At 37.5% G+C, this 27,130-nt stretch overlaps 1 protein-coding gene across 3 annotated transcripts in view; it reads left to right on the forward strand.

Moving 5' to 3' along the window:
• Positions 1–27,130, forward strand: part of LOC117408791 (netrin receptor DCC-like) — a 278,589-nt gene that overhangs the window by 116,399 nt on the left and 135,060 nt on the right. For all 3 annotated transcript variants that reach the window (XM_058995095.1, XM_058995102.1, XM_058995112.1), the window contains exons 3-5: positions 19,638–19,925; positions 21,826–21,976; positions 23,161–23,297. In XM_058995095.1, the coding sequence (XP_058851078.1) occupies positions 19,638–19,925; positions 21,826–21,976; positions 23,161–23,297 (576 nt within the window). The remainder of the gene's footprint in view (positions 1–19,637; positions 19,926–21,825; positions 21,977–23,160; positions 23,298–27,130) is intronic.

Below are 27,130 nucleotides of genomic sequence, written 5' to 3' on the forward strand. Positions count from 1 at the left end.
AAAGTGTTTTTATTTAGTATTACTGAAATTATTTGCCAGGCATTGGTATTCAAAAAACATATTCCACTTAAATTACTTGAACTAACTGTGTCAGTCAGTAATGGTTTGCTTTTATGAGTACCCTTGTTTGTTGAACTATCCTGATGCTTGCTGCTCAGTTAAACTCTTACCTGTCTTTCACTGTGAATGAATACAGAACTGTTCATTTACCAAAGCAAACTTTACACACTTCTATCCCACAGTAAAACCACAAAATGCCAGACTCACACAATCAGCCAGTGCAGTATCTAGAAATCTTTGGACAAACTTGGTATCCAAGGTATAAGAATATTAATATGCCCAGTGGGCATCAAATGACCTTGGAACATTCTGCCGGCCTTATAGTGTCAACAACCCCCATTAAGGTGTCATTTTATACAAACGGAGATCAGACAGTCTGCCCTCTGTAAAGCTTTGATGGAAGTTACCAATACTTGAGCTACTGTATTGTAAGAAGGTAAATTAAAAAAAAAATCCAACTGATAATCAAGGTAACAACATATAGATATAACATTTCAGGACAGTACTTATGTTGATGGTAAAAATGGTATTCTACAAATCTGTATGTCAGTGGTTGGAAAACAATATATAATAGGATCTCAAAGCCATCTGCCAGTACATGCTTTGTTTTTCTTTTACATTTTTTAAGACTGATTTATTTTACAGTAGAACCTCAGAGTTACAAACACCTTGGTATTGGAGGTTATTCGTAAGTTTGAAATGTCTTTAACTATGAAAATGAGTTTTCAATGGTTTTAATAAATGTGTACACCTGCTATCTACACCCTCAAACTGAAGAATAATACAAGGATACAGCACAGTAATGCAATACTCATATTGTTATGGTTCTAAAGTCTTTAAAACAGTACTATAAATGGAAAAAGATTCAATTTAAGTAACCATTGAAATCATAATTAGCAAAAACACAGAAACAAAGGTTTACTCAGTCATTCAGCCACCTTTGGTCTGAAAAAAACTGCTTTATTTAACCAAAATGTTTCAAGTAAAATTGGCCGTACTTGCTTAGAAACCTGCCTCACCTTTCTGGATACTGTACAGTAATTTTGTCTTCTTCATGACCAGCATGCGACTTACAGGAGTGCCTATCTGGTTGCATTGCACGCATGGTTGAGTGATTGCATACTTCCGGTTAAAAGTGGGGTGTTTGGTAGACCGGTCAGTTCGTAAGTTTGGCTTTCTTAACTCTCACGTCCTATTAAATATAAATCAAGATATATGTACAGCATTTTTTTTTTTTTTTTATCAAGAGTCCCAAATGTGACAGGTCATGGCTATTTGGTTGGACTTTTAAGGCTAAAGCCGATTAATTTAGAAATAATTTAAATATAAATTCAAGGATGATTTACTACTTTGTTACATTTTGCTCTTGTGAATTAAATTCTAGGTGGCTGCATTTTAATGAAGCATTTGTCTGGCAAGTCTGTGATTCCTTTCTGCACTTGCTTCTATCAAACAGTGGTGCTTTGAAAGGTATTTCTGCTCCCCTTTGAAATAATATCATGGGGGCACTTTGATTATGAATTAGATTTCGTGTGATACAAAGGTACTTTACCCAGGCCTAACAAATTGTCACACTTCTGGATACTGAATGGGGTGTAACCTTGCAGAAGTATTACTTCTTCTTTTTTGTAAATACAAGCCAAAATAATGAGGTACAGAATATTCGAATTTACACAATTCCTCATATCAAGGCATTCAGTATACTGTACTGCAGCAGCCTAAGACGTTGATTGAAACTAGAAATTAAGCAAAGCAATGGTTCTGGCAAGGAACTCACTGTAAACTTTGATCAAATAACATTAAAATCAAGCATATTTTAGGCGGTTGCAATACCAAATCAAATAGTGAGTCGAATAGCTAGTATTTGTCCTTCGATAAAGAATACATTCAATGATTGGCAAGGAAAGGATTTATATCCTACCTCAATCCATTACGTCCCACTGTGCGCCAGAGTTCGCCTCCTCCCCAGCCTCCTCCCCAGCCTCCACCTGCTTTTTGGCTTTGTCTAATGGGGGAGGGCAGCTATTCTGTCCCCCTGACCATGGCTTCCCTACAGTCAGCCCCTCCACTGCGAGCTAATTTATAGGCAGGAGTACCTCGAACGGCAAGGCCATAGGCCCAAGAATGTATTGTAAAATATGTATAATCAGCACTCCAGATAAGGTTTTGGGTCTGGGAGTAACTTACCTTCTAATTTTAACAGTGAGAGAGTAAATATTTTCAGGGGGTAAAATGCAACATTACCTTGAAGTCATGAGTAATCTTGATAAATCTTTAATGGTAATGTGGAAGAGCATTCCATTTTAACTGCAATGTTACTTTGAATTACTGTACAAAAACTTAGTATTAAAATAAAATTAGAGACAACAGCTATTCTTATTTACTTTATTGACCACAGCCACTATAACTGAAGATAAGCACAGAAACTGAACTTATATTTTAACATTACCTTCTTAAACTTCAATATAAAAACATAAAGATCAATCAAATAAGGAAATGCATTAAAAAGTTTTAAACCAGCTTGTTTAATATTATAGGCACCTTTTTTTAGCAGTTGCCTCTGACGATGGTTCCAGTTGGATTTGTAGCTGGACTGTGGTGTTTACGCTTCAACCTGTGTAGCTTCAAATTTGTCTTATTGTTACTGTGATTGGCTGCAAAGACAACAGGATAATGTTTGTTGGGTTGGTTTTTATTGTGTACAGTTTCCTACTAATTGAAGACATTGTATTCTGGGAGATGTATGTTAGTGAAAGTTTTAGGGGAGGCAGACAAGCTGAGCAGCAAAATTGCTATGGGTTAAATTTCCATAGGGTGCGCATTTCTGATTTTTTTAATGCGTAAAAACAGCAGGTACGCAGCTTATCTGGACCTCTGTGTATAATGTAGTAGTGTTGTCTAGTCCAGTGGTACTCAATTCTGGCCCTCGAGAGCTAATCCAGTCCATATTTTTACTCCAAGCAGGTTCTAATGTAGTTAATTGACGCTGCTAAGAGGCAATTAATTAATCTAGGACCTGGATGGAATAAAGACCAGGACTGGAATTAATCTCAAGGGCCAGAGTTGAGTACCACTGGTCTAGTCTATGTTTTAATAAATAATCTAGCACAGTTTTCTGACTGAACTATAGGTTATAACATAGTCCACTAAGTACATATAAGCAGATGTATGCTAGTACTGCACAAGATATTTCTGTGCCCAAGCACCTTCTCCTTCAGGGTTTTACAAGTCACAAATATATCTTTGTTCACATGTAAAACCTATTACTTTACTTACCTTTATAATAGTCCATGGTCCATGTTTTTGTATTCATGTACTGGAAGATTGTATTCAAAAAATCAATTTGTGAAGCTAATTTCTAAGGTTGTAAAAGACTTGGGTAAAAGAGGCAGTGAGAAGTAATTAAACCTAATTACGGGTTTTCTGTCCACACCTCTTGTATTACCATGCGGTTCATGGGCCACTAAATCAATGAGGCTATTTGTGGACCTTTTAAATATTGGTCGCTCTCTGCACTATTAAGCAACACATTGTGTGACAGTTAGAAACCCTTTATCCGTACAGTCATTTTGCAGATGATAGGTGCACAATAACGTATTCACTTGTGAGTATTTAATGTGATTACTAACAAGGCCTAGGCAGCTATTCCTGATGTCAGCATGTTTCCACAGTAAACATGTAAACAGTGACCAGAGAACACCGTACTGTACTTCAAGTCTTTTGTTGCTGAACTGACCCTGATAATAGTAGGACGGGCTATTATCTGAAAAACATCACTTGACTTTGGCCTGCAGACCAAACCCGAGTAACCAGATCCAGACAGCATATTACAGTGGTCTGGTCCCCTGGTGATCTAGTACAGTTACAATGACATTGAAGGATTGGGAGGGTCTAGAGTCTAACTGTATTTGTAGCATCCTGAAGCATTATCTGTGGTTGTGGTTTTTACAGATAATGTTTTGTATTGTAATAAACTCTTAGGGTGAAAAATGCTACAGCTAAACCACAGCACTCATACTAGCTTGTTAGAGATAAAAATGGAGACAGTATTTGTGCTGAAATGCTTTTTGTTCCTGGAATGTCTACGATACGATACTTTTAAAATGCTATCCTTGAAATCTCCAGTCAGACAAGCACACAAGAACACTAGGGTGCAGCTGCTGCTCAAGCTGATGGTTTATGACTTAGAAGGATGAGATAAACCAAATCTCAAACATGCACAGAAGCAAAAATCTATTTTATGCTAAGCCTTAACTGTGCAAACTCTTTTTTTCTCTGCTTCCACTGCATTACTTCTAACACACCTAGGGCAGGATTTTCAAAAAACAGTGTTATTGTATCAAACTCGTGGTATAGTAACGAGAGCTTTAGAAGCAAGTGATTTTCAAATGAAATGTGTTAATTAAATCAATCCGTTAATGCTTTGAAATTGAGTCGATGAGGTCATTAATGAACGCATTTCTCACCTACATCACTTCCTGTCTCAACGACTAGATAAGAGTAACTTGTTAATCAAAATGCATGTTAACGAGATTAAGAAGCATGAATGGAAGCAGAATTCGCTGTTATGGAAACTATAGAGTACAGGGAGGGGTCTCGCCCAGTAGCAAGCAGCAGCCAAATGGAAATAAAAAATAATTGGAATATGTATGTTGTGTATAATTTGTAAACTTAATTTAAAATTGTGCATTTTGACATGCAGAATGTACATTTATTTAGATAACTTCACATGTACAATGCTGATTTATGATTACCTGGCATGTGGGTAAAAATCAGATGGGACAGATTAAAAAAAAAATGAAACCCCACTAGTCATTTACCCTCTTTCAGGGGGATATTTTCCACAGCTTACTAAATACAACTCTTTTAATGTGCATTTTGCATTTTTTTTTGGTTAAAAAGAAAAAAAAAAAACACTGTAAGCCATCTATGTATATTGGTTGGAATTTATTTTCTTATGCTGACATCTACTTTTGTATATATTTTAGTATGTACGATTGTAGGCTATAAATACATACGTTTCAAGTGCCATTTGTGTTTGTAGTTGTTAGTTATTATACATGTATACCATGTATATAACACTTCATTATGTATTTATTAAGCTTTTAAAATTACGATAGAACTCCCTAACCCAATACACAATTTGTTTATAATTAATTGTTCGGTGAATTCCTCTAGTCATGCATTTTCTCTGGTACTCTTTGCTCGCCTCCGCGATAAATACATTTACCATGATTAGAAGTAGCCTCCAAACACTTACTTTATTATAAGAACATTGTATATGCATACAGACGTGTGAAGGTGAATGTGTACATTGTACATAAAGTGTGGGGGAAGTCTGACATTACGAAATACATTTAGACAAAATCCATGTCAATGACCTCAATCACAATCCTAGTGCAGGGGTTCCCAAACCTTTTTATGTGAGGCCCACCTGTTCAGCTGCATTAGGCACTGCGGACCACTATTAGCACTCCTTGGGAAAATGTCAAATTAAAAACATTTTATATGTTTAAACCTGTAACATTATAAATAAACCTAATCTAAACTGTCCTTTATTCATTTGAATAAATATTGTGAAAGACAGAATTCACATAGACTATGCACTGAGTGAAAATACAATTTTTTTAAACACTTTAATTTTAGTAAATAAAATAAATTGCAAAAACTAACAGACTTTTTTATCAAACCTTTAAATTTGGTACTTTTATATAAGTGAACGTTTTAGAAATGCAGTTATTTTTGTTGGTCATCAAACAATAAAGATGTGCATGTCTCTTATTATTCCCATTCATATATGCCTGAACAGGAATCAGTTTTGAGTAAAACCAGTACAATGTGCACAAAAACATAGCTGTTAAATCCTAATTTCTGAACACTGTGTAACTAAAATGTCCAGCCGGTACCTCTCACAGTGAATTGTCGTGCACAAAAAAATCAGAATGTGCACAATACAGAAGGAAATGAAAGACTTGCAATAAGTTACCACCTTTGGGCTGTGGACCACAGTTTGGGAACCCATATCCTAGTGCATTGCTGTGTGTCCTTGATGCCTGTTCTTCGATCTTGTGTGGATAAGACACAGGTGTTAAAAGCCAAAGATGCATTGCAAATCTGCAATCACCTAAGGAAACTTCATTGTAATATCTAATATGTCGTTTTCTATACCAAGACTTCAGTTGTATAATTCAAATAAAATCTACAGTAGATGTCAGCTATCATATAATGTACGTATGCAGAATTCAAATAGGCTACAGTTGCATTGATAATTTCTTGGTAGTAACATTACACTTGGTGCAAATATCGGTATATCATTTTAGCAATATAACAAACGTTCCTTAAGGTTACACATGGTTAAAACAAGTGAATACATCTCATTCATAACCACAAGTTTAGAAAAGGTTAAAATATTTTCATAACTACAAATATTGAATTATCGAGGTAGTCTGTAAGAAATGAACCCTGGTTCTGTACACTCTCTCTCTGTATCGTCAGCGCCACAGACGCAGTCTGTTAAATGTGTGTTTCAAGGTGAGTTATATACAGGCATCATGAGTATTAAGAAATAAAGACTTAACAAGGCTTAGCATGCATATTTCTGCCTTCTTCCTGGATTTATTGAGACCACTCATTTAGATGGTTTTACGGCCTTAAAAAATATAATTTATTATTTTGGGTGAAACTAACCACCTAGTGAATATCAGTAGCTGAAGGTCTGGGATTGGCCTACCAGAAAACCTTAGGCGTAGCAGGAGAGCTAGTTAGAATCAGTTTTAGATGTGCTATTCAAGTGTGAAATGCACAAATTGTTGAACAAATTCTGAATACAACAAAAGCTAAAAAAGAGTTGTTGTTTGGTATGAGGATAGCAACACAAAGGTAACAATAGATGTGAAGTTCCTCTATATAATGAAAAGTAAAAACAAACAAACAAACAAACAAATAAACAAAAACAAAACGTATGTGAGGTCTGTGAAGTGCGGGAACACTGGGAGTAGTAGGGGTTGTGTTTCACATCTGTTGAACAGCCTATGGGCGACAGGCACGGACCACAGGAGCTGCTGGTGATTGGCCATGGAATTGGGGTAAAGACCCAGTGACGGGGAGTGTTTGTTGTTGTTGTGAAGCAGAGAGAAGTGAATAAACAGAGACAGAATAGTTCCACGCTGAGATTCTTTTTAAAAATTAATTAGTTTTAGCGGCGTAGGTTGTGGCCCACAGCGACCTGTTAATTGTTAATTAACAATTTGCAGATTGTCTTTGATCATTTATTATTGTAATAAATATTGAGTTTGGCCCTGAATCGACAGAAGGCTCATTCTTAAAGCGATTTCTTAAAGGATTTTTGTTACAATATACACACACTGTCAACATCCCGGTCTTTACACACAGGACGCCACCTCGTAGTGGAGTCAATTCTTTTATCTTAATAAGAAGTGCGCGCTGTGTAACTGCCTCCGAAACAAAAATCATTTTATGTTGCAACAAAGGTGGAAACTAAATTGATCGTTTGAAAAACGGAGTAACGCAGTGTGACAGGATGGCTGGGCGGTGACGTCAGGCAGAGGCAGGAACTAAAAATACTGACACCAAACTGCAGTTTTAAACAGAAAAAGACGCGGCAGCGCCGTTTTATTAAAATAATACAAAAATAAAATACATATTTTTAACACAAAACACTTGCTCACAGAGCAAAATAAAAGTTCAAACAAAACAAATCTCGAACACAAAATAATAAATAATGCAGGTCAGCCTTCACTGTTCCTGTATATTTTTCTTTTAGTTTTGTTTTCACTCTCCCGATTAGCAACAAAATTAATAACTTAATTAATTTGGGAGATGGCCACCTTCTGCACGAGTTTATTAATTATTCCTGGCAGAGGACAAGCACCAATCTCGCCTCTGCCAGAACACGTTTTAAAATAAACAAAACCGCACGGCTACGCCGTCATCTATAAATAAACAGAACATGTTGGATTAAGATTTGGTGCACTTTGAAACGATTCATGTCAAGTTGATTTTATAAAGATGTTTGGAAAAGACTAATTTTGGTTGATGGCTCTTACCTCGGGAAAACATTCACGTCCTACAGTGTCGTTCTGGTAAAGTTTGCGGTTTTGTCTTTTTTTATTTATTATTTTACAAAATGACAAAATGAATATATGTAACACTATACTGTTGCTTCATTTTGTAATCTGGTTATTTGTTTTACAGTTTTAGTTTGTGAGATGTTTGTTCGAAATGAAAGTGCATTCTCAAAATAATCTGTTCATTTATTCCTGATTACACTTGTGGGTGTCCCCATCATATGAAAAACATTTGAAAAACTTTTGAAAACCCTTGCATTCTGCTATTGCACATACCGGCAGTGTAGCTTTTTGTGTTCTTTGATGTGAGGAGATCAACACCCACATGGCCACGTGTTATATATAAATTTGCCTTAAACATTTTTTCACAATGTATACTATGTTTTACAATTGTAATGCTATGTTTTTTCTTTTAGCTCCTTTGCTCTAGGTCGATATCTTAGTTTGAGCAATGTAGAATTCAAACCTTATTTGGTAACCACTACAATGTGTTTGTAACAAGATATAGCAGTGATCGTATGTTGCCGTGCTCCCAGTAAATTTATAACCCTGGGTAATCATTACAATGGCAGGATTTAATTCTCCCTTGCTGCCACCAGGCTATACTGAGCTGAGCTTTAGATAATAAAACACAGCTCAGCACTGAGCACAGCCAAACATTAAGTACACATAGTGTTTACAACTGATTTACTGTACTGCAATCTTTTTTCTCTTTCCATTTAGTAAAATATGTGTGAACCCTACAACACACTTGTGCTGCCTCTTACAGCAGATCCATTGTAAAGCTTACCGGGGAGAGTTGATTGCTCTAATGAAGGAAATCAGCACGGCGGGCTAAAAGTAATCTTCATTTAATTAAGTCGTCTGTGTTAGAGGATGGAGGCGCAGCTAAGAAATTCCTTTCAGTTTCCATTAACAAGCTTTCTAATCTGAAACCTGGATGTGTGGCTGCTCTGAGAAAGCTATTCTGTATTTTTCTAATTTTATTTGCAAGCAGTTTATCCGTAACCCTGCACTGTAACCCCACACTTCTCAAGGATGGGCACTGAGGGGACACATGCCCATAGAATTTGGGCTTGTGGGTGACCTGGAAAGGGAATCCTGCGTACTGTGTATTTACTGTTGTTGAGGTTAATTTCATTTATGATTGATATATAGGTATATTAGCCATTCCCAGAAATCAGAACAAGAAGCACTTGCTTATTTATTAGAATAATGTTTGTTTGGATTTGTATTTTTTTTATTTGATGTTTTATGAGGATATGTTGCTCAATGTGAGGGACTAACGATACTGCACTGGAAAATCTTTGCCAACACGCCTGATCTAAAAAGATTATTCATTTTCTGTGGTAGCTACTCCCAGACACAGCCATTTCTGTCATGATGTGTTAAAATGGGTGATGGTTTTATGACCTGGGCTGCAGGCCACTGTGACCACGGACTTCATTTCACTTTATAATAAGAATGCTGGATTTTCCCATTTGCACAACTGGAGTATAACAGCGTTTTTCACTTAAAATGTATTAGAAGTGCAATTAAATCTGATAACACTTTAGTTTAGGGATCCATTTAGCAAAAACAAAACAATGGCAAAAGTGTATAATAACTGTATTACAACAACAAACCAACCCCATGCAATTGGTGAGACAGACATATAAAGACAGACCGACAGACAGACAGACACACTGGCATAGAGACAAACAGACCTGAAAAGACAGACTATATCCGTTATAAGCGATTATAAACAATAGTGCAAAAACAATGACACAAGTGTGTATTAATACTCTTACTATTTCTATTCATATTCTATAATTGTTAATAGCATAATTAATAACATGATTATATATTGTTTATAATCACTTATATCAGATCCCTAAACTAAAGTGTTACCCTAAATGTCACATACCTTGACATCATGGTCTTCAGTTATCATGAGTGTGCAAATCCTGAATCCTTATCCTCTATACTATCTGTACACTGATGTAGAAATGCACCATCTCTGAGGCTTGACTGTGTCATTAAGCCTTCTCCATAGTAAGCATTCTAGTCTAGGGGTATGTGGCATTGCTCAGCAATAATTTACTGTAGTTAAAATAATAATAATAATAATAATAATAATAATAATAATAATAATAATAATAATAATAATAATAATTTCATTACAAATATAACAGGCGGAGACTGGGAATAAACCAGTCAGTGTTGTACTCTACAAAGGGATCAGCAAAGTGGAGCTGAAATACCACCATGTTGTGTCACCTGTAGGGGTGAGAAATATCTGTAACAGAAGCGCAGACAGAGCCCTGGGCGGAGCCTCTAGCTCGGGCTTCTACTACTCTGCTCTCAGCTCGGCCACACCAGCAGTTTAAACACTATGGCACTCTTAGTAGTTGACATTGCGTAGGCTACATGTACAGTATAGGTAGAAGTTATAATGCGCAATGTTTGACAGCAAGTGGCTATAAAAGTTAATGTCACATTATATTTTTTTTCTACAGAAGTGTTTTTACTAGTACACATGTATAAATTGCTGTCAAACACACAATGTAATACTACATTATTCTTTGTATTCATTTTCTGAAGTAAATGCAACAAGTAAACAATACCTGTTCATTTGTATCATAAATACCTCAAGTAAACGATATCTGTTCATTTTTTGACATTTCTATTTATACAACAGTTTAAATATAGGCCCTATGCCTTGTTCTAGTAGTGTACAATAGCTTACCTGCTCTGTCTATTATTATCGGTATCGGCTGATATGGGTAGATCGGCTATCGATATTGGCCAAGAAAATCTTTACCGGTGCACCCCTACAGCAATGTTCGTTAAGTTCTTATTTTAAGCATACACTGCTTAAAAATGCAGCACGACTGAAATTGTTAATTTCATAAAAAGTAAAAAAAATATGTCATAAAAATATTAAATTTCCGGTTACAAAATCCAGTCAGACTTGAATTTGTTACTTAACAAAATATTCAGAAGAGAGCTTTTTGTAAAACGCCTCAGAGTAATATTCTACTCACAGTTCATTGTTGGATTTAATGTAGCATTGAGTCTGTTCTGCTGCACACAACTCGGCTATCCAATTGTTCTCTTCAGATATTAAAAAAAAAAAAACACTGCTCTTTTGAGCACTGGGAAAATGACTGACTCAGTGTTCTTGCGTCATTAGTATAGTAAACATGTCTGACCAAACATTCAATGCTGTGCAGGAAGAAATTCAAGCATGAATATCGGTGTACATTATCGGCTAAAATAACAAAAACTGCCGATCGCTGATTTTTTTTCCTTAAAGAAAACTAGCACTCGAGGTACATTACCATATTTGAACATAATATAAAAGGAGAACACTGTATTTACTAAATTACATAGTATTGGTTTTGTGGTTGGTAGTAGAATTGAAATGTACACAAGCAATACCATTTACAAGAGGTCCTTATGAAAGCAGTGAGGATAGAAGTGGACACTGCACTCTGTTGACTGTTACAGGATATGATAATTAAACATTTACATACCACAGCTGCAATAGAACACTCTTCATTATTCAGTTACAACCTAATAGGGCACCCACAAGCCTTTAAACAGTGGAGACACAGTCATTAACAGGTTTTTGTATCAGTTGGCAAATAATAGCCCCTCACCTCTTAGGCTGTGTAAAAGAGGTTGCAATTTTCTGTTTTCAGACAAAATGGTACATCTTTTCTGGTGGTAATTGCTCTCAAGCATAAAGGAAAACATTCTGCTAATTATTTGAAACATCATTATCATTAGCCAACATTGTATTTTCAGATCTATTCATAAAGCATTAGTGCACCCATAAGCACATTGTAGTCCTGTTTGCTTCCTTGCTAAAGCTTTATGGAAATGGTTCATGTTTACTCAGTGTGTGTCAGACAGGAGGAGTGAGCCAGAAAATCAAACGGTTCTGCATATTTTCTGTCCAATTCCACAGAGTCCATTGAAGCAGAAGCCTTCTCCTAGAATGACTCCAACTTGCATAGTCTTTGTGTTCACATTTTTTCATTCAGTATTTGTTAGCACTTTAATTCTCAGACACCACAACACATGGTGTGCATGCGTTTCTTTAAAAGGCACCCCTATAACATCACTATTTAACTTTAAACGCATTGGTCTTTATCTTTGATGTTCTTCTTACTTCCAAAACAGCTACAGAGCATAATACTACTTTGGTACCTCATTAAATGTAAGCTTTTAGTCAACATGGGTGACCACAGTCTATTGGATTCTTTATCACATTTTTGCCCCCATGTTTTATTATTGAGGGCAATTAGAAACCTTTGGGTTAAGATTTATTATGGGAGTTTTTGTGCTGTAGTGACATGCATTCTTTTTATAAGACAAGTCTTGCATTGCACCCTGGGGAATTTTCCTTTAGGTGAGCAGTATTATCTGGTTTGATCAGTGTCACCTCCACTTAGGTATAATTTAAGGAGTGGAGAATCAAATCCTATACTCTTACAATGCCTTTATTACAGGGCATACAGGTTCTTTGTCTCATGACTTAAGAATAGTACTCTAAAGGACTGTATTACCTAGATCAGTGGAGCAAAATGTACTATTGTATGATATACAGTATCGAATTGTGCTGGTGTCATGATAGTTTTACCTAAGTACTGTGTTTCCTCATAATTAATCTTAATATTTCATACTTCAGTCATTAAAATACAGTATCAGTTCTTGAAAAATGCATGCTTTTTTTCTAACATTGATACACTGCTGAAAAAGTAGTAAATGTAATTACAATTTTTAAACCCTTAAATGGAAATGATAATATTTGATGGTAGTCCAGAGAAATACATATATGTGATGGCGTTGGTTATTTTTCATTACATTGCTGTTTGTATTCTTTCTTGAGAACTGCAATAAGGCAGTGGGGTCGTCAGATTTCTAGCCCAAGCTAAATATCAAAGGCTATAGCTAAGTGTTCTGCAGAGAACCCTTATATTTCTGTGTGTGTTATTTCTTTGATGCTGCTGAAAGCTACAATCTTATAAGCTCATCGCTAAAAAATAAAGCATCGTAGTTTCCTGAGAGGCTCTCATCATTGGGTGGTCATAGTATTGATTTCCATCCCCAAAAGAGTCATTACTGCAGAAAAGGACTCCACAGAGAGCAGCTGATTGAGTTCTGCTTTCACATTGCGTTCATTTAATCAGAGCCTCTACTAACAAGCATGCATTGGAAACAGGGCACCATGGCTGATCTTAAGCCCATATACCTTAAAGAATTGAAAATTAAGACATCTTCTAAATTCTTGCTGCTGATTTGTTTGCCAAGCTTTATTTTCTCTTTGATTCTGATGAAACCACTTATCCTTCAACAATGCTACAGGTCCAACCAATGTACTCAGTCCCAATACACTTCCTGCTAGTCATAATCTACATTAATGATTTAGATTCTTGTATAGTAAGCAAACTTGTTAAATTTGCAGACAACACACAAATAGGAGGAGTGGCAAACACTGTTGCAGCAGCAAAGGTCATTCAAAATGATCTAGACAGCATTCAGAGCTGGGCAGACACATGGCAAATGACATTTAATAGATAAAAGTGTAAGGTACTGCATGCAGACAATAAAAATGTGCATTATAAATATCAAATTGGAGATACTGAAATTGAAGGAATCTATGAAAAAGACCTAGGAGTTTATGTTGATTCAGAAATGTCTTCATCTAGACAATGTGGGGAAGCTATAAAAAAGGCCAACAAGATGCTTGGATATATTGTGAAAAGTGTTGAATTTAAATCAAGGGAAGTAATGTTAAAACTTTACAATGCATTAGTAAGACCTCTTCTAGAATATTGTGTTCAGTTCTGGTCACCTCGTTACAAAAATGATATTGCTGCTCTAGAAAGAGTGCAAAGAAGAGCGACCAGAAATATCCCAGGTTTAAAAGGCATGTCGTATGCAGAACAAAGAAGACTACGCGGTGATTTGATTCAAGCATTCAAAATTCTAAAAGGTATTGACAATGTCGACCCAGGGGACTTTTTCGACCTGAAAAAAACAAGGACCAGGGGTCACAAATGGAGATCAGATAAAGGGGCATTCAGAACAGAAAATAGGAGGCACTTTTTTACACAGAGAATTGTGAGGGTCTGGAACCAACTCCCCAGTAATGTTGTTGAAGCTGACACCCTGGGATCCTTCAAGAAGCTGCTTGATGAGATTCTGGGATCAATAAGCTACTAACAACCAAACGAACAATATGGGCCGAATGGCCTCCTCTCGTTTGTAAACTTTCTTATGTTCTTATGTTCCTGTGTTACAGGTAATAGGACCGCACTTTACCCCACATAGTTCATTAAGTAAACTTATGATTTACAGCAAAATAATCTCTCAAAAACAAAACGATTGACAGCAAAACATCATTAATGGACATCAACGGAAACAATAGTGAAAAAAACATTGCAGGTTAAACTGGAAAATACATTAGGTGGGCATGGTACATGCATTTTTATTTAATAAAGTGCTCCCCCATAAACCACATATTCAGTCTACCAGATTTTACCAGATATATTCCTGGCCTTTACAGTACTTTACCTCTCTAAAGAGTTTTGTTTTGTCCATTTTTTTTTTTGGCATTTTGTGCCACAGACAATCATCAATTAGTTGCCCAAAGCACTCCGTAGCGGCGACAGTACAGCAGCATGCACAAGGGTGGTAATGTGACAACTGAGCTATACAGCATGAAGTGGGAAGGGCTTGATATATCGAACCACCTACAGACCCTGCAGCCTGTAGAGCTTGGACAGTCGAAGAGGAGAATTAAGCAAGACAAAAGTCTGAAAATGTAATATAAAAAAAAAAATTAAAAAAAAAAAATCTCTATGGGGGCTTTAAACCATCACACCCTTAAAACCACTAGATTTTCTCAATGCTGTTACCTTGTGAAATTAAAAGTTGAGTGCTATATTTGAAGACAAGCAGGCATCACTTTGTCTACAGAGGAGGTCCTCTAAGGAACCCAACATCCTCAGGACTATATTGATGGACTTTAACCTGAGGAGGAAGTCTGCATCTAATGGATGTTTTTAAAAATGCATTTTCAGATGAGGTGTTTACAATTCCAGCAGATTATTATCACAAAGGATCTTTTCAGTTGAACAACCTATAATTTGTATTGATACTCCATACATAATTTGCATCTCAAAAGATGTGAGGGTTTGCTTTGTTTTGTAATAAATAATGACAAAAAGGATACAAGGGTTTGTTTACAAATTCTTATGTGTGTGTGTAATTCAGGCATGTAAAGTGTATGACTGTTACAGCTGATGCTTTATAGCTGGAAGCTGGGCTTAAACAGCACTGGGAAGATGCAAGCCCTGGTTTGAGAGAGAGAGAGAGAGAGAGAGAGAGAGAGAGAGAGAGAGAGAGAGAGAGAGAGAGAGAGAGAGAGAGAGAGAGAGAGAGAGAGAGAGAGAGAGAGAGAGAGAGAGAGAGAGAGACTGCTTTTGTTGGGTTCAGGCAATAAAAATCAATCAAGCCTTAAACCACAGCACAGTGCAGAGTTCTAGCCACAAGCTTCTACTTGTGCTGCAGAATTAAACAGCACTCTGGGGGCTCTTACTTCCCATTCCCAGGAATTGCAATAGCTGTATGTCTTTTGTGTGGCTGGAATAGATGTTTTTGAAATGTATTATTTTTTAAACACAGGCATTTGACATATTTCTTACATTTGTTTCCTATTATTGATAATGTAATAAATAAATACAGTGCCTTGCGAAAGTATTCGGCCCCCTTGAACTTTGCGACCTTTTGCCACATTTCAGGCTTCAAACATAAAGATATGAAACTGTAATTTTTTGTGAAGAATCAACAACAAGTGGGACACAATCATGAAGTGGAACGAAATTTATTGGATATTTCAAACTTTTTTAACAAATAAAAAACTGAAAAATTGGGCGTGCAAAATTATTCAGCCCCTTTACTTTCAGTGCAGCAAACTCTCTCCAGAAGTTCAGTGAGGATCTCTGAATGATCCAATGTTGACCTAAATGACTAATGATGATAAATAAAATCCACCTGTGTGTAATCAAGTCTCCGTATAAATGCACCTGCACTGTGATAGTCTCAGAGGTCCGTTTAAAGCGCAGAGAGCATCATGAAGAACAAGGAACACACCAGGCAGGTCCGAGATACTGTTGTGGAGAAGTTTAAAGCCGGATTTGGATACAAAAAGATTTCCCAAGCTTTAAACATCCCAAGGAGCACTGTGCAAGCGATAATATTGAAATGGAAGGAGTATCAGACCACTGCAAATCTACCAAGACCTGGCCGTCCCTCTAAACTTTCAGCTCATACAAGGAGAAGACTGATCAGAGATGCAGCCAAGAGGCCCATGATCACTCTGGATGAACTGCAGAGATCTACAGCTGAGGTGGGAGACTCTGTCCATAGGACAACAATCAGTCGTATACTGCACAAATCTGGCCTTTATGGAAGAGTGGCAAGAAGAAAGCCATTTCCATATCCATAAAAAGTGTCGTTTACAGTTTGCCACAAGCCACCTGGGAGACACACCAAACATGTGGAAGAAGGTGCTCTGGTCAGATGAAACCAAAATCGAACTTTTTGGCAACAATGCAAAACGTTATGTTTGGCGTAAAAGCAACACAGCTCATCACCCTGAACACACCATCCCCACTGTCAAACATGGTGGTGGCAGCATCATGGTTTGGGCCTGCTTTCCTTCAGCAGGGACAGGGAAGATGGTTAAAATTGATGGGAAGATGGATGGAGCCAAATACAGGACCATTCTGGAAGAAAACCTGATGGAGTCTGCAAAAGACCTGAGACTGGGACGGAGATTTGTCTTCCAACAAGACAATGATCCAAAACATAAAGCAAAATCTACAATGGAATGGTTCACAAATAAACATATCCAGGTGTTAGAATGGCCAAGTCAAAGTCCAGACCTGAATCCAATCGAGAATCTGTGGAAAGAACTGAAAACTGCTGTTCACAAATGCTCTCCATCCAACCTCACTGAGCTCGAGCTGTTTTGCAAGGAGGAATGGGCAAAAATTTCAGTCTCTCGATGTGCAAAACTGATAGAGACATACCCCAAGCGACTTACAGCTGTAATCGCAGCAAAAGGTGGCGCTACAAAGTATTAACTTAAGGGGGCTGAATAATTTTGCACGCCCAATTTTTCAGTTTTTTATTTGTTAAAAAAGTTTGAAATATCCAATAAATTTCGTTCCACTTCATGATTGTGTCCCACTTGTTGTTGATTCTTCACAAAAAATTACAGTTTCATATCTTTATGTTTGAAGCCTGAAATGTGGCAAAAGGTCGCAAAGTTCAAGGGGGCCGAATACTTTCGCAAGGCACTGTTAATACATCATTTAAACCGCTGCTTGCAGAATTGGTTGCATATAATATTAAGGACTTCACTGCATGAATGTATAATAATAACTAGGATATCATTCTTCTAATGTAAGAATGTGCTACATTAGAAATGTGTGGCTTTTGAAAGAGACCGAACTAGCTCTATTTGGTTTTCAGTTACCTACAATGTGGTTGTACACTTTCAATAGACTACCTGTTCACAGATTTGCTTTTCGAAACATACACTGTTTGACCTAGACATAGCCTGGAGACTATGACAGTGTAAAGCCCCATATTTGAATACCTTTATGTTACTTCACAGGTGGGAGATATGGCTAATTGAGCCAGCTTTCAGCACTGCTGGGGGAAAAGCTTTCAGCTTTTAAATTGACTCAAGACTTTAAAGAAAGGTAGTTTGCACAAGGCTTCCACTGGCACACACTGCCCCCTTATTATCATGGGGGTTGATTGTGGTACTGTCAAGTGTATAGTATGGTTTCAGACAAGCTTTTTGCTCTTTTGGTTTCATGAGTAAGGACATTATAATAAGAGCTGTGGGGACTATGTGGTGTCCCTGCATGCTAAACCTTTGAAAGTGGCCTTTAGTTGCTTAATAATTACAAGTTCAGGAAGGTGAAGCCATGCAGAGTATTGCGTGCCTGCCAGTATGGTGCAGTGGGGTGTTAAGGTCAGCTGAAGTGTTGTTTGGCAGGATCAGGGTAGTGTTCGAGGTGCAAAAGGAAGTGGCCTGAGCCTTGTTGGCAGTGGTGTCCCATTGAGAGCAGAGAAATGGGTGGGAAAAACCTCTTTCTCTACTTGGTTTTCCAGATATTTAAATGTAGCCTTTAATTATAAAATGTCCTGTGTCCTAGTCTAAATCCACAAGACACAAGATGCTTAGTTTCCTGGTTGCCTTTCTTTGGGACCAGTGATAATACTATCAAGTTTACGAGAGGTTGGGAAATGGATTTGCACTATTTTAAAATTGGTAAACTAGAAATCCTCAAGAAACGTCACTCACAAGATAGGTTTTGATAGGCAGCAATGATGTTTGATCAGTCCTTGAAAAGGGAAAAAAGGGAAGACTGGGGTAAAATAAGTACTAATACTTCTTGGTAGAAGCAGACATAAGACTTTTCCATTAGATCCAGTTGATTGCTGACTGATGAAGTATTCCCCAAAGGGCCCGCACCCAGCGCTTGTTTTCTTTTTCTTGGTATTGCTCTGAATATTTCATGAGGATCCTCTGAAGAACATCTTGGCTTGTTCTCACACGTGCAAAAACAAATTGAATGATGATGAAAATGTAGCCAGTGATAAAATATACAGGCCAGCTGCTGTGCTGGTGATGCTAATTAGAGAAGATACACAGGTTGTGCTGAGGAATTCTGCTCACCCTCTGCCCACCGACTGGGTAAAAACAAGCTTGTAATAGTCATAATTTACATTCAACAAAATATCCAGGAATGTAGCACCCTATTCAAACACACTAAACATTGATTACATTTACACCTGGGATAAATGTAGCTTACCTTACACAAGGGCGAGTGAGGGAGTAATTTGATACCTTTACAGTTATTTAACTTTGTAAGAATAACATATGAAAAGTAAGATTTGTATGTGTGGCATTTCATTTAGTAGACATGAATACATCAGCTATAAACTCCAGGAACTGAAGCAGAGAATTGGACTGCAGTGGATTTATCTGCTTTTCGGTTACTCTTTGGAGCATAGCATTTACTTTCTTTATTGACTGATATGAATCCTGTGGGATCTGGATTTTTGCTCTGCAGTGCTGTGTTGTTTGTTTGTTTGTTTGTTTGTTTGCTTCTTTCTTTTTAAGACAATGTTCAGTCATGCTCACGAGTAATGGCACCCTTGTGATAATTAAAAAAAAAAAAAACCTTGTATTTTCTCCTACTTGAAAAATAATGATTTCAAAATGTATGTGAACACAAAGACCCACTGTTACATGTTACAGGGATATTTCATAAAAGCTAAAATGTCTGTGTATTTTGTTTCTTATACTGTAGATTCATCATTCTTGTATGACAATTTTTTTCATGTGTACAGTATTTGTGGACTGAATTTTCCTCCATGGTCCTTTCAATGTGCTCTGTTTCTGTTTCTTAGGGCCTTTGAGGCTTGTCACTCAAACAGAGTCTGTCTCATCCTTTGTCGGAGACACTGCCCTTCTAAAGTGTGAGGCGTCGGGAGAGCCCATGCCTTTGGTACACTGGCAGAAGAACCGTGAGGATCTCCCAGTGGACCTCAACGGTGACAGTCGTGTGGTGGTGCTGCCTTCCGGGGCACTGCAGGTCAGCAGGGTGCAGCCTCCTGACTCTGCAACCTACCGCTGCCTGGCCGAGAACCCAGGCAGCTCCCGGACTGGCAACGATGCTGAGCTCAAAGTGCTGCCAGGTAAGGATGTACTTGCTGTGTAAGAAAAAAAACACATGGTAAGATAATGTGGTGAATAGTGAAAACTCTGATGTAAAGAGGAGCTGCTAAGAAATAAATAAATAATATATATATAAACATTTGGCTTCTCTTTGCTTTATAGAAGAATAAAAACACACTACAAATGTATATTTTATAGAAAAAAAGCAAAACAAAAACAGTGGCTAATGGTTACATCACAAAACCGCTGAAATCACTGTGGTGTTTAAAACCACAACGTACTGTATTTGTTGACCTGTAATTTCTGTTATCAATTACCCACTTCCCTGGATATGTATAGTATCACTTTGTTTTATAGTCAAACATCTGTGTTGTAAATGTGTGAAACAGACATACAGTACAGTCGTTGTGAAGCCTAAAAAATCACACTGCTCTTTTGACATGAGCTCTTGTTTAAAGCATTTACATTACATCAAATTACCTTTAAATACACAGCAGTACAATCACAATTTCACATTACTGTTCAGTGGGTCACTGTGTGATTATTATTTAATACTATATGTAGTGACGAAAATATGTCACATAAGTTATTATTGTATATACTGTAAAACAGTAATACAGAGGGTTTTTTTTTTTTATAACAAGCAAGGAATCAAGGAATTGACAAAATGGTTAAAACATGTTTTATTTTTTTTCTCCCAGTTTGCTGTTGCATACATTGATGGTTATCATTTTACTATTTCATAAAAAGGATTTTAGTAGTATTTTACATGACAGAAATTGTGTGTTCTAGAAAACACTATACACTAATAATAAATGCTTGCAGCTACTGCACCTACAGTGTTATTACCTTTTTAGTTAGCAATCATGCATATATTATGTAGCATCAGTTATGAACACAGTGGCGGGTCTTTTAAACTGCTGTTGACAGAAGCAGTGTTATATAAAGGCTTTCTTCTTTTAAATTACATTTATGTTTATAGCGAACCAAAAGTTGATTCTTATTCAATATTCCAAGCACATATTCCAATCAAAATACTCTCCAGCTGTATTTAGTCGTCTGGGGAGTATTTTCAGATGAAACTGTTAATGTGTGAAGAGGGAGAGAGGGGCTGACTGGCTTAGTCGATTGGCAATAAGATACAAAGCATTTTCACCTCTCGGTTGCTGGTTTGATAAACTAGCTCAGTGTAATTGAAGGTCATTTCAATCCTGGTCCGAGGGCCTATGTGAAATAATCTCAGTTGACGTTTATTGGGCTAGAGTCCATGGCACAAAACCACTACTAGGCCTCATTTGAAATATACTACTAGGAAGGTAGTAAGTCAGTGTCCTTAACATTGCATAGAGGTAGTGACTGAGGATTGAAACTCAGTCCTTAGGTTCAGTGACCACTGTGCTATCTACGGTGTTCAAATAGCCAGGCTTCATTTGCACTGCAGAATTGTTTTCTGATTTCTACCACAGTTGCACCACAGAGCAACCTATTGAACAAAATGTGATGTGGTTCTGAATTGATGTGCCCAGACCGTTCCACTGGTGCAATTACCATACACTTTAACCACATCCAAAATGATATCCATTCTATCTGTTGCCAAAAACAAAGCTTGACAAAGAAGTCTGGATTGGTTTGGAGTTGAATGGTGGATATGTTACCTTCTCACTCACATTAGTATAAATGCCTTTGGATTTATTTGATATCCTTCCAAAGTAGAAGCAAACCATTTTCCATACAGAAAGTTATGGAGACCTATTCAGATGAAAGTGCACTGTCACGTTGGGATACTTAAGTTTCTGATTATGGCCATAAGTCTATTATTATTATTATTATTATTATTATTATTATTATTATTATTATTACTATCAAGTGATTTCTATCTCTTCTTCAAAGTACTATGTTGGTTCATTCTCTATTTCATAGAGCCAGGCATTCACAGACAAGTATCCTTCCTTCAGCGACCTTTAAATGTGGTGGCTTCCGAAGGAAAATATGCGATCCTGGAATGTTCTGCTTCTGGGTTTCCAATTCCAAGCTTTCTGTGGATGCGAGGAAATGAACTAATCCAAACAAGGTATGTGTTTAGACTGTGGTTAACTGTCCAACATACAGGCAGTGGACAAAAAAATGGAAACATCTGGGTAAATGAGGGACACCAAGTATATTGAAAACAAGGGCTTCCACACAGGTGTGGCTCATGCATTAATTAAGCAAATAACATCCCAGCATGCTTAGGGTCATGTATAAAAATGCTCGACAGGCCTGGTTGCCTGTAATTACGGCTAGCATGGCTGCAAGAGGAGACCTCAGTGACTTTGAAATGTGTGATTGTTGGGGCACATTTGGCAGGAGCTTCAGTGACCAAGACAGCTCAACTTGCTGATGTTTCACGAGCAACGGTGTCTAAGGTGATGTTGGCATGGAACTCAGAGGGAAAGACATCATCAGCAAAGGGCAACAGTGGGCAGAAGCGCATACTCCAGGATCGTGATATCCGTGCATTAATTCAAAGTGCAAGGCAAAACAGGCGAGCAACTGCAGATCAATTGTCTGCAAATTTCAACCTGGGGCGAGAGCAGCCAGTTTCATCAAAAACGGTCCGCCGCGAACTCCACAGAGCGAGATACCATAGTGGCCCAATGCCCTATTAAGTGACTTTACATTGGTTTTTCCATTTTTTTGTCCACTACCTGTATATAATCCATTACCAACACTATTACAATATCTTGCTGAAGACAATATTGGTGAACAATGAACAAATAATAGTTTTGCTTGTTTTATAAATCATCAAAGCACAGATCTGGGTCTTTTCTCACAACAGCCTCAATTATATAGGTTTTATTATAATAGCCTGTGACAGGGTAGCGTCACGGCCCAGGCTGGTTACCGGCAGGAAAGAGACCCAGAGACAGAAAGCTGCAGTTTAAGTGCTGGTGTGCACATTTATTAACAAAAATGCATAAAACAAGCAGGGCACGAGGGCCAAAATAAAATGTTTAAACAAAAGAATAACTAAATGTAGGCTGGGCATTAGCCTTCACTGCAATGTTACAAAACAGCGCAAAGACTTACCCCAAACACCTCATCCCTGACAACTTACATTCAAAGTGAATTAATAAACTGTGTATTTAACCTAACACCAAAACCAACACACACACACACACACACACACACATACACACACACACACACGCACACGCACACACACACACACATTTACCTGTGCCATATAGAACCTAAGTTCATTCTTTTTTCTAGTTCAAAAAAGTATTCCTTGCTGGGAGGTAGCAACCTGCTCATTAGCGGTGTCACAGATGATGATTCTGGAACCTACACCTGCATAGCGTCAAACAAGAATGAGAATATTAGTGCCTCGTCTGACCTCTCTGTGATGGGTAAGTTTGCCAAAACACCTTTTCTGTGGGCTAAAAAAATGTTCTTCCCCTGATCATTGGTGGGCAAGTTAAACCAGGCCAGACTCATTAGCACCCTTGCTGTTCTTCAAAATTTGGATCCTAAATGGTTTAGCACATGATCCAAAGGATGCCATGTCCAACAGAACAAGGTTTGTAGTTTGTCTTTTCTGAATATTTATTGACCCACCAAAGGGTGAATAATGCAATCCCTAACAGCATGTGATAAGTCTTCAATCTAGTAAGAGGATATCTGAGACTTACTGCAACCCCCTGACCCCCCAGCTACACCATTAACATTATTAATCTAGATTAAGCTGTATGAGTATGCTGCAGTTTGTAATAATATAGTTATGGCCACATTTTTGCATCACCCTATATAATTAACAAATTGTTCTTCATAAAGTTGAATGAAACCTACTGAATAATGTTATGTTAACATGTTGAATTACATACTGCTTTCTAGTTTTCCATATACTTAACTAAAAACGGCCAACAATGAAAAAAATGTGACATTTTGATATCTAACTTGAAATACTATTATTACTATACTATTATTAGTATGGCTTCTGGTAGACATTTATGATATCATTTTGTAGTTTATTTGATTACATGCTGTTAGAATTCTACAAGATGCAAAAGGTGATACTACTATAAATCCCTGTCAGATGGAAACATCTAACTTTCATGTGGATTACTGAGCCGGGTTTTTGCTCTGATCACAGCGCTCCCTTTTAAAAATAGTCTGATGGATCCTTGTTCTCCAAAGCTTAACCCAGTTCTTTCCAAATTCTTTGATTTGCGAGCTGGCATGCAGAGGGTGTCTTACTACTCCCCTGGAAACCTAAACACCTTTCATTTATATTGAAGACAGTTCAGAGTTATCTGCTGAATCAATAGCAGAACTACCCAGCTGGCAGCGCTCCATTTCCATACAGGTTCCCACATTTTGACAGTGGGATTTTGACTCTGTTAAAATTGTAATAAATAATAAATACATTATATGCTATAAGTACAATATAAATACAGTATTTGTTATTCTTCTGTTTGGATCCTTGACCTAGAAATATATCTTTATTAGAAGACACTTATCTGTTTGCAGAATTGAATCACATCCTCAAAAAATATTTCTTAATTTTTTTTTAACAATTATTTTTATTCATTTTCCAATTTTTCTCCCAATTTTGGAATGTCCAGTTATTATTCAACCTGGCTCACCGCTGCAATCCTCGAACTAACTCGCGTCCTCCGAAACGAGTGCCATCAGCAGTCCACTTTTTTTCTCTCTTTAAGCCAGCCGTGCAGCCATATTCAGAACTTACAGCGTCGGAGGACCACGCAATGCCAAATTGCTTCCAGGCCGACCTGTAGGCACCCAGCCAGCCACAGGGGTCGCTGGCGTGCAGTGAGCCAAGGACTCCCCAGTCAATTGTGCGCCACCCCCTGGGAACTCGAATCCACGGTTGGCAGTGAACCTTCGATCTCCAGGCTATAGGCCGGCAGATTTCTTGATTGATTTATGAATATTTTCCTCCAGACTTTTTCTGTTACCAGGCTAATTGGCAGGGTCTTTAGAAAAGTGATTCCCTGAAAATAGGTGGCTGATTATATTAGGCCCTTGAGAACTATTTCAGGTATTTTCAGTCAAAGAGCTATCATCCTTCACAATGTTTTAAGTCTTCCTGCCTCCCTGTATTTGATATGGTTCAGTAGAAATTCTGTTGCTCGCTGCATTGGAATCGGGCTACCAGAATCCTGAAGGGAGATCATTAATCTTTGCATGATAACTGTGATAGGCCTTTATTTTAATGCACTGTCACTGGAAATGAATTGTATTTGCACAAGAACGAGCCGTGTGCTGTGAGATTTATTAAAGTAAGCCTTCAGCCTTTTTAAGTTTCTAATATCTCTTTGTAAAATATAGCATCAACTTACTAATGTTCCACTGGATAAATGTAATCTGTGTTAGATAAGAAAGAAAACAAAATTGGAACTGGGCCCTGCTTCTCTGCAGTGCTTCACTAACCTATGATTATCCCTGTAGGATAAGAACATGTTTCACATTCAACATGCTGCATAACATTCTACTGTAAGTTCCACGTATGCTTATAGCCTTCTACAGTAAATGGTCTGGGGTGCTGAGATTTATAATTTTTCAAACTATGAGTGAAGATTGTGATCCCAGGGATATAACCTTTTGTGTTCCGTTGCACACATTGTAATACACTGGAAATATCTATTGCATTGTGTTTTATTCTATTGTAACCCTGATCCAGAAATTAGCTAAAGAGACAGCTTAGTATAAAATGATTCTTTCATCTCAATGACAACTCTGTGATTTATAGCACCAAAAACTGGTATGCTGTTGAAGTAGTGATTGAGATTGTGTTTTAGGGTAAATGTAGCAATAATTCTACTGTGGGATTGTTTTTGGATAATGAATACTGGTACCTGGTTGTAATTTTAATATCATTTTAATATATAGGAGGCTGTGTGGTCCAGTGGTTAAAGAAACAGGCTTGTAACCAGGAGGTTCCCGGTTCAAATCCCACCTCAGCCACTGACTTATTGTGTGACCCTGAGCAAGTCACTTAACCTCCTTGTGCTCTGTCTTTTGGGTGAGACATAGTTGTAAGTGACTCTGCAGCTGATGCATAGTTCACACACCCTAGTCTTTGTAAGTCGCCTTGGATAAAGGCGTCTGCTAAATAAACAAATAATAATAAACCATAAACCTTCCTATCTAAACCACTAATATATAGTTGAAATTAGGTTTATTTGTTTCCAAGTAGGGAGACACGAACAGGTATTAATATGTCTGGTTTGGATTTTGCATTATACTGGACATGCAGGACAGCTCTCCTGCAGCAATTCATTACCCCACCTCTCCCCCCACCAGCATACTAGGACTCATTCAGATAACAAAATACCAAAATGCTGTTGGGTTCTTCTATCAGTTAATATGTACATTGGTCTTGTCTCTTATGGTATTCAAATGTCTTCTTGTGTACTTTTTGGATGAAGACACTGTTTTATTATAAGAGACTAAAGGTATATCAGCTAGGTAATGTGGACAAATGTTTCTTCTTATACCTTCTTCAGTGTAATATTGACTTATTATAAATCATCTTTTGTTGAAATAGAGAAGGAAATGCCACTCGTTTCAGTTATTGTTTCCCAAGCAAGAAAGGGCTTATGCAATTATATATAGTGCTCCATCTTTATAACCTGTAGTTGGGTACTATAGTAAAGAGAGTATGCTCTTTGTGCTCCACCTTATATTGATAATGCAAGTGCTAGTGGAATTGCATTATGGGGCAGCTGGGTGCCATGACTGCCTCATAACGAAAGAGCAGTGTAATATTTCATAACATGTTTAAATAGGTTTCAAGGTTTGTATGCATTTGGCTTTTGAGTGTGGGATACAACTGGTAAAAGTGGCAGCAGTGGAAGTTATCAAAAGCTTTTTTTTTTTTCTTCATGTCTCCTCTTGTCACTTGAACACACTGCCTCTGTTCTTGCAGGGCCAGCTACTAGGGAGTCTAATCATAGTGTTGATAATGTTGTTTAGAGGTAAGAGAATGGATTTTAAAATCCAGGTTATCTCTCCTTTTACTATGCCAACAGGTGCAGCAGGAAGAAGCTGTTCAGTAAACTCTCATGGAGGGATTCCATCTGTAGACCACATGTTATATTAGTTCAGTAAAGCTTTCTCTTTAAGAAGTGTTACTTGGTGATTGTTGTTTTACCCTGTACCAAAAAAAAATGAAAAGTACCTGGAGCCAAATGCACAGAAGCATTGGCTCCAGGCGTGA

This window comes from Acipenser ruthenus, chromosome 2 (assembly GCF_902713425.1).
Source record: "Acipenser ruthenus chromosome 2, fAciRut3.2 maternal haplotype, whole genome shotgun sequence".
NCBI lineage: Eukaryota > Metazoa > Chordata > Actinopteri > Acipenseriformes > Acipenseridae > Acipenser > Acipenser ruthenus.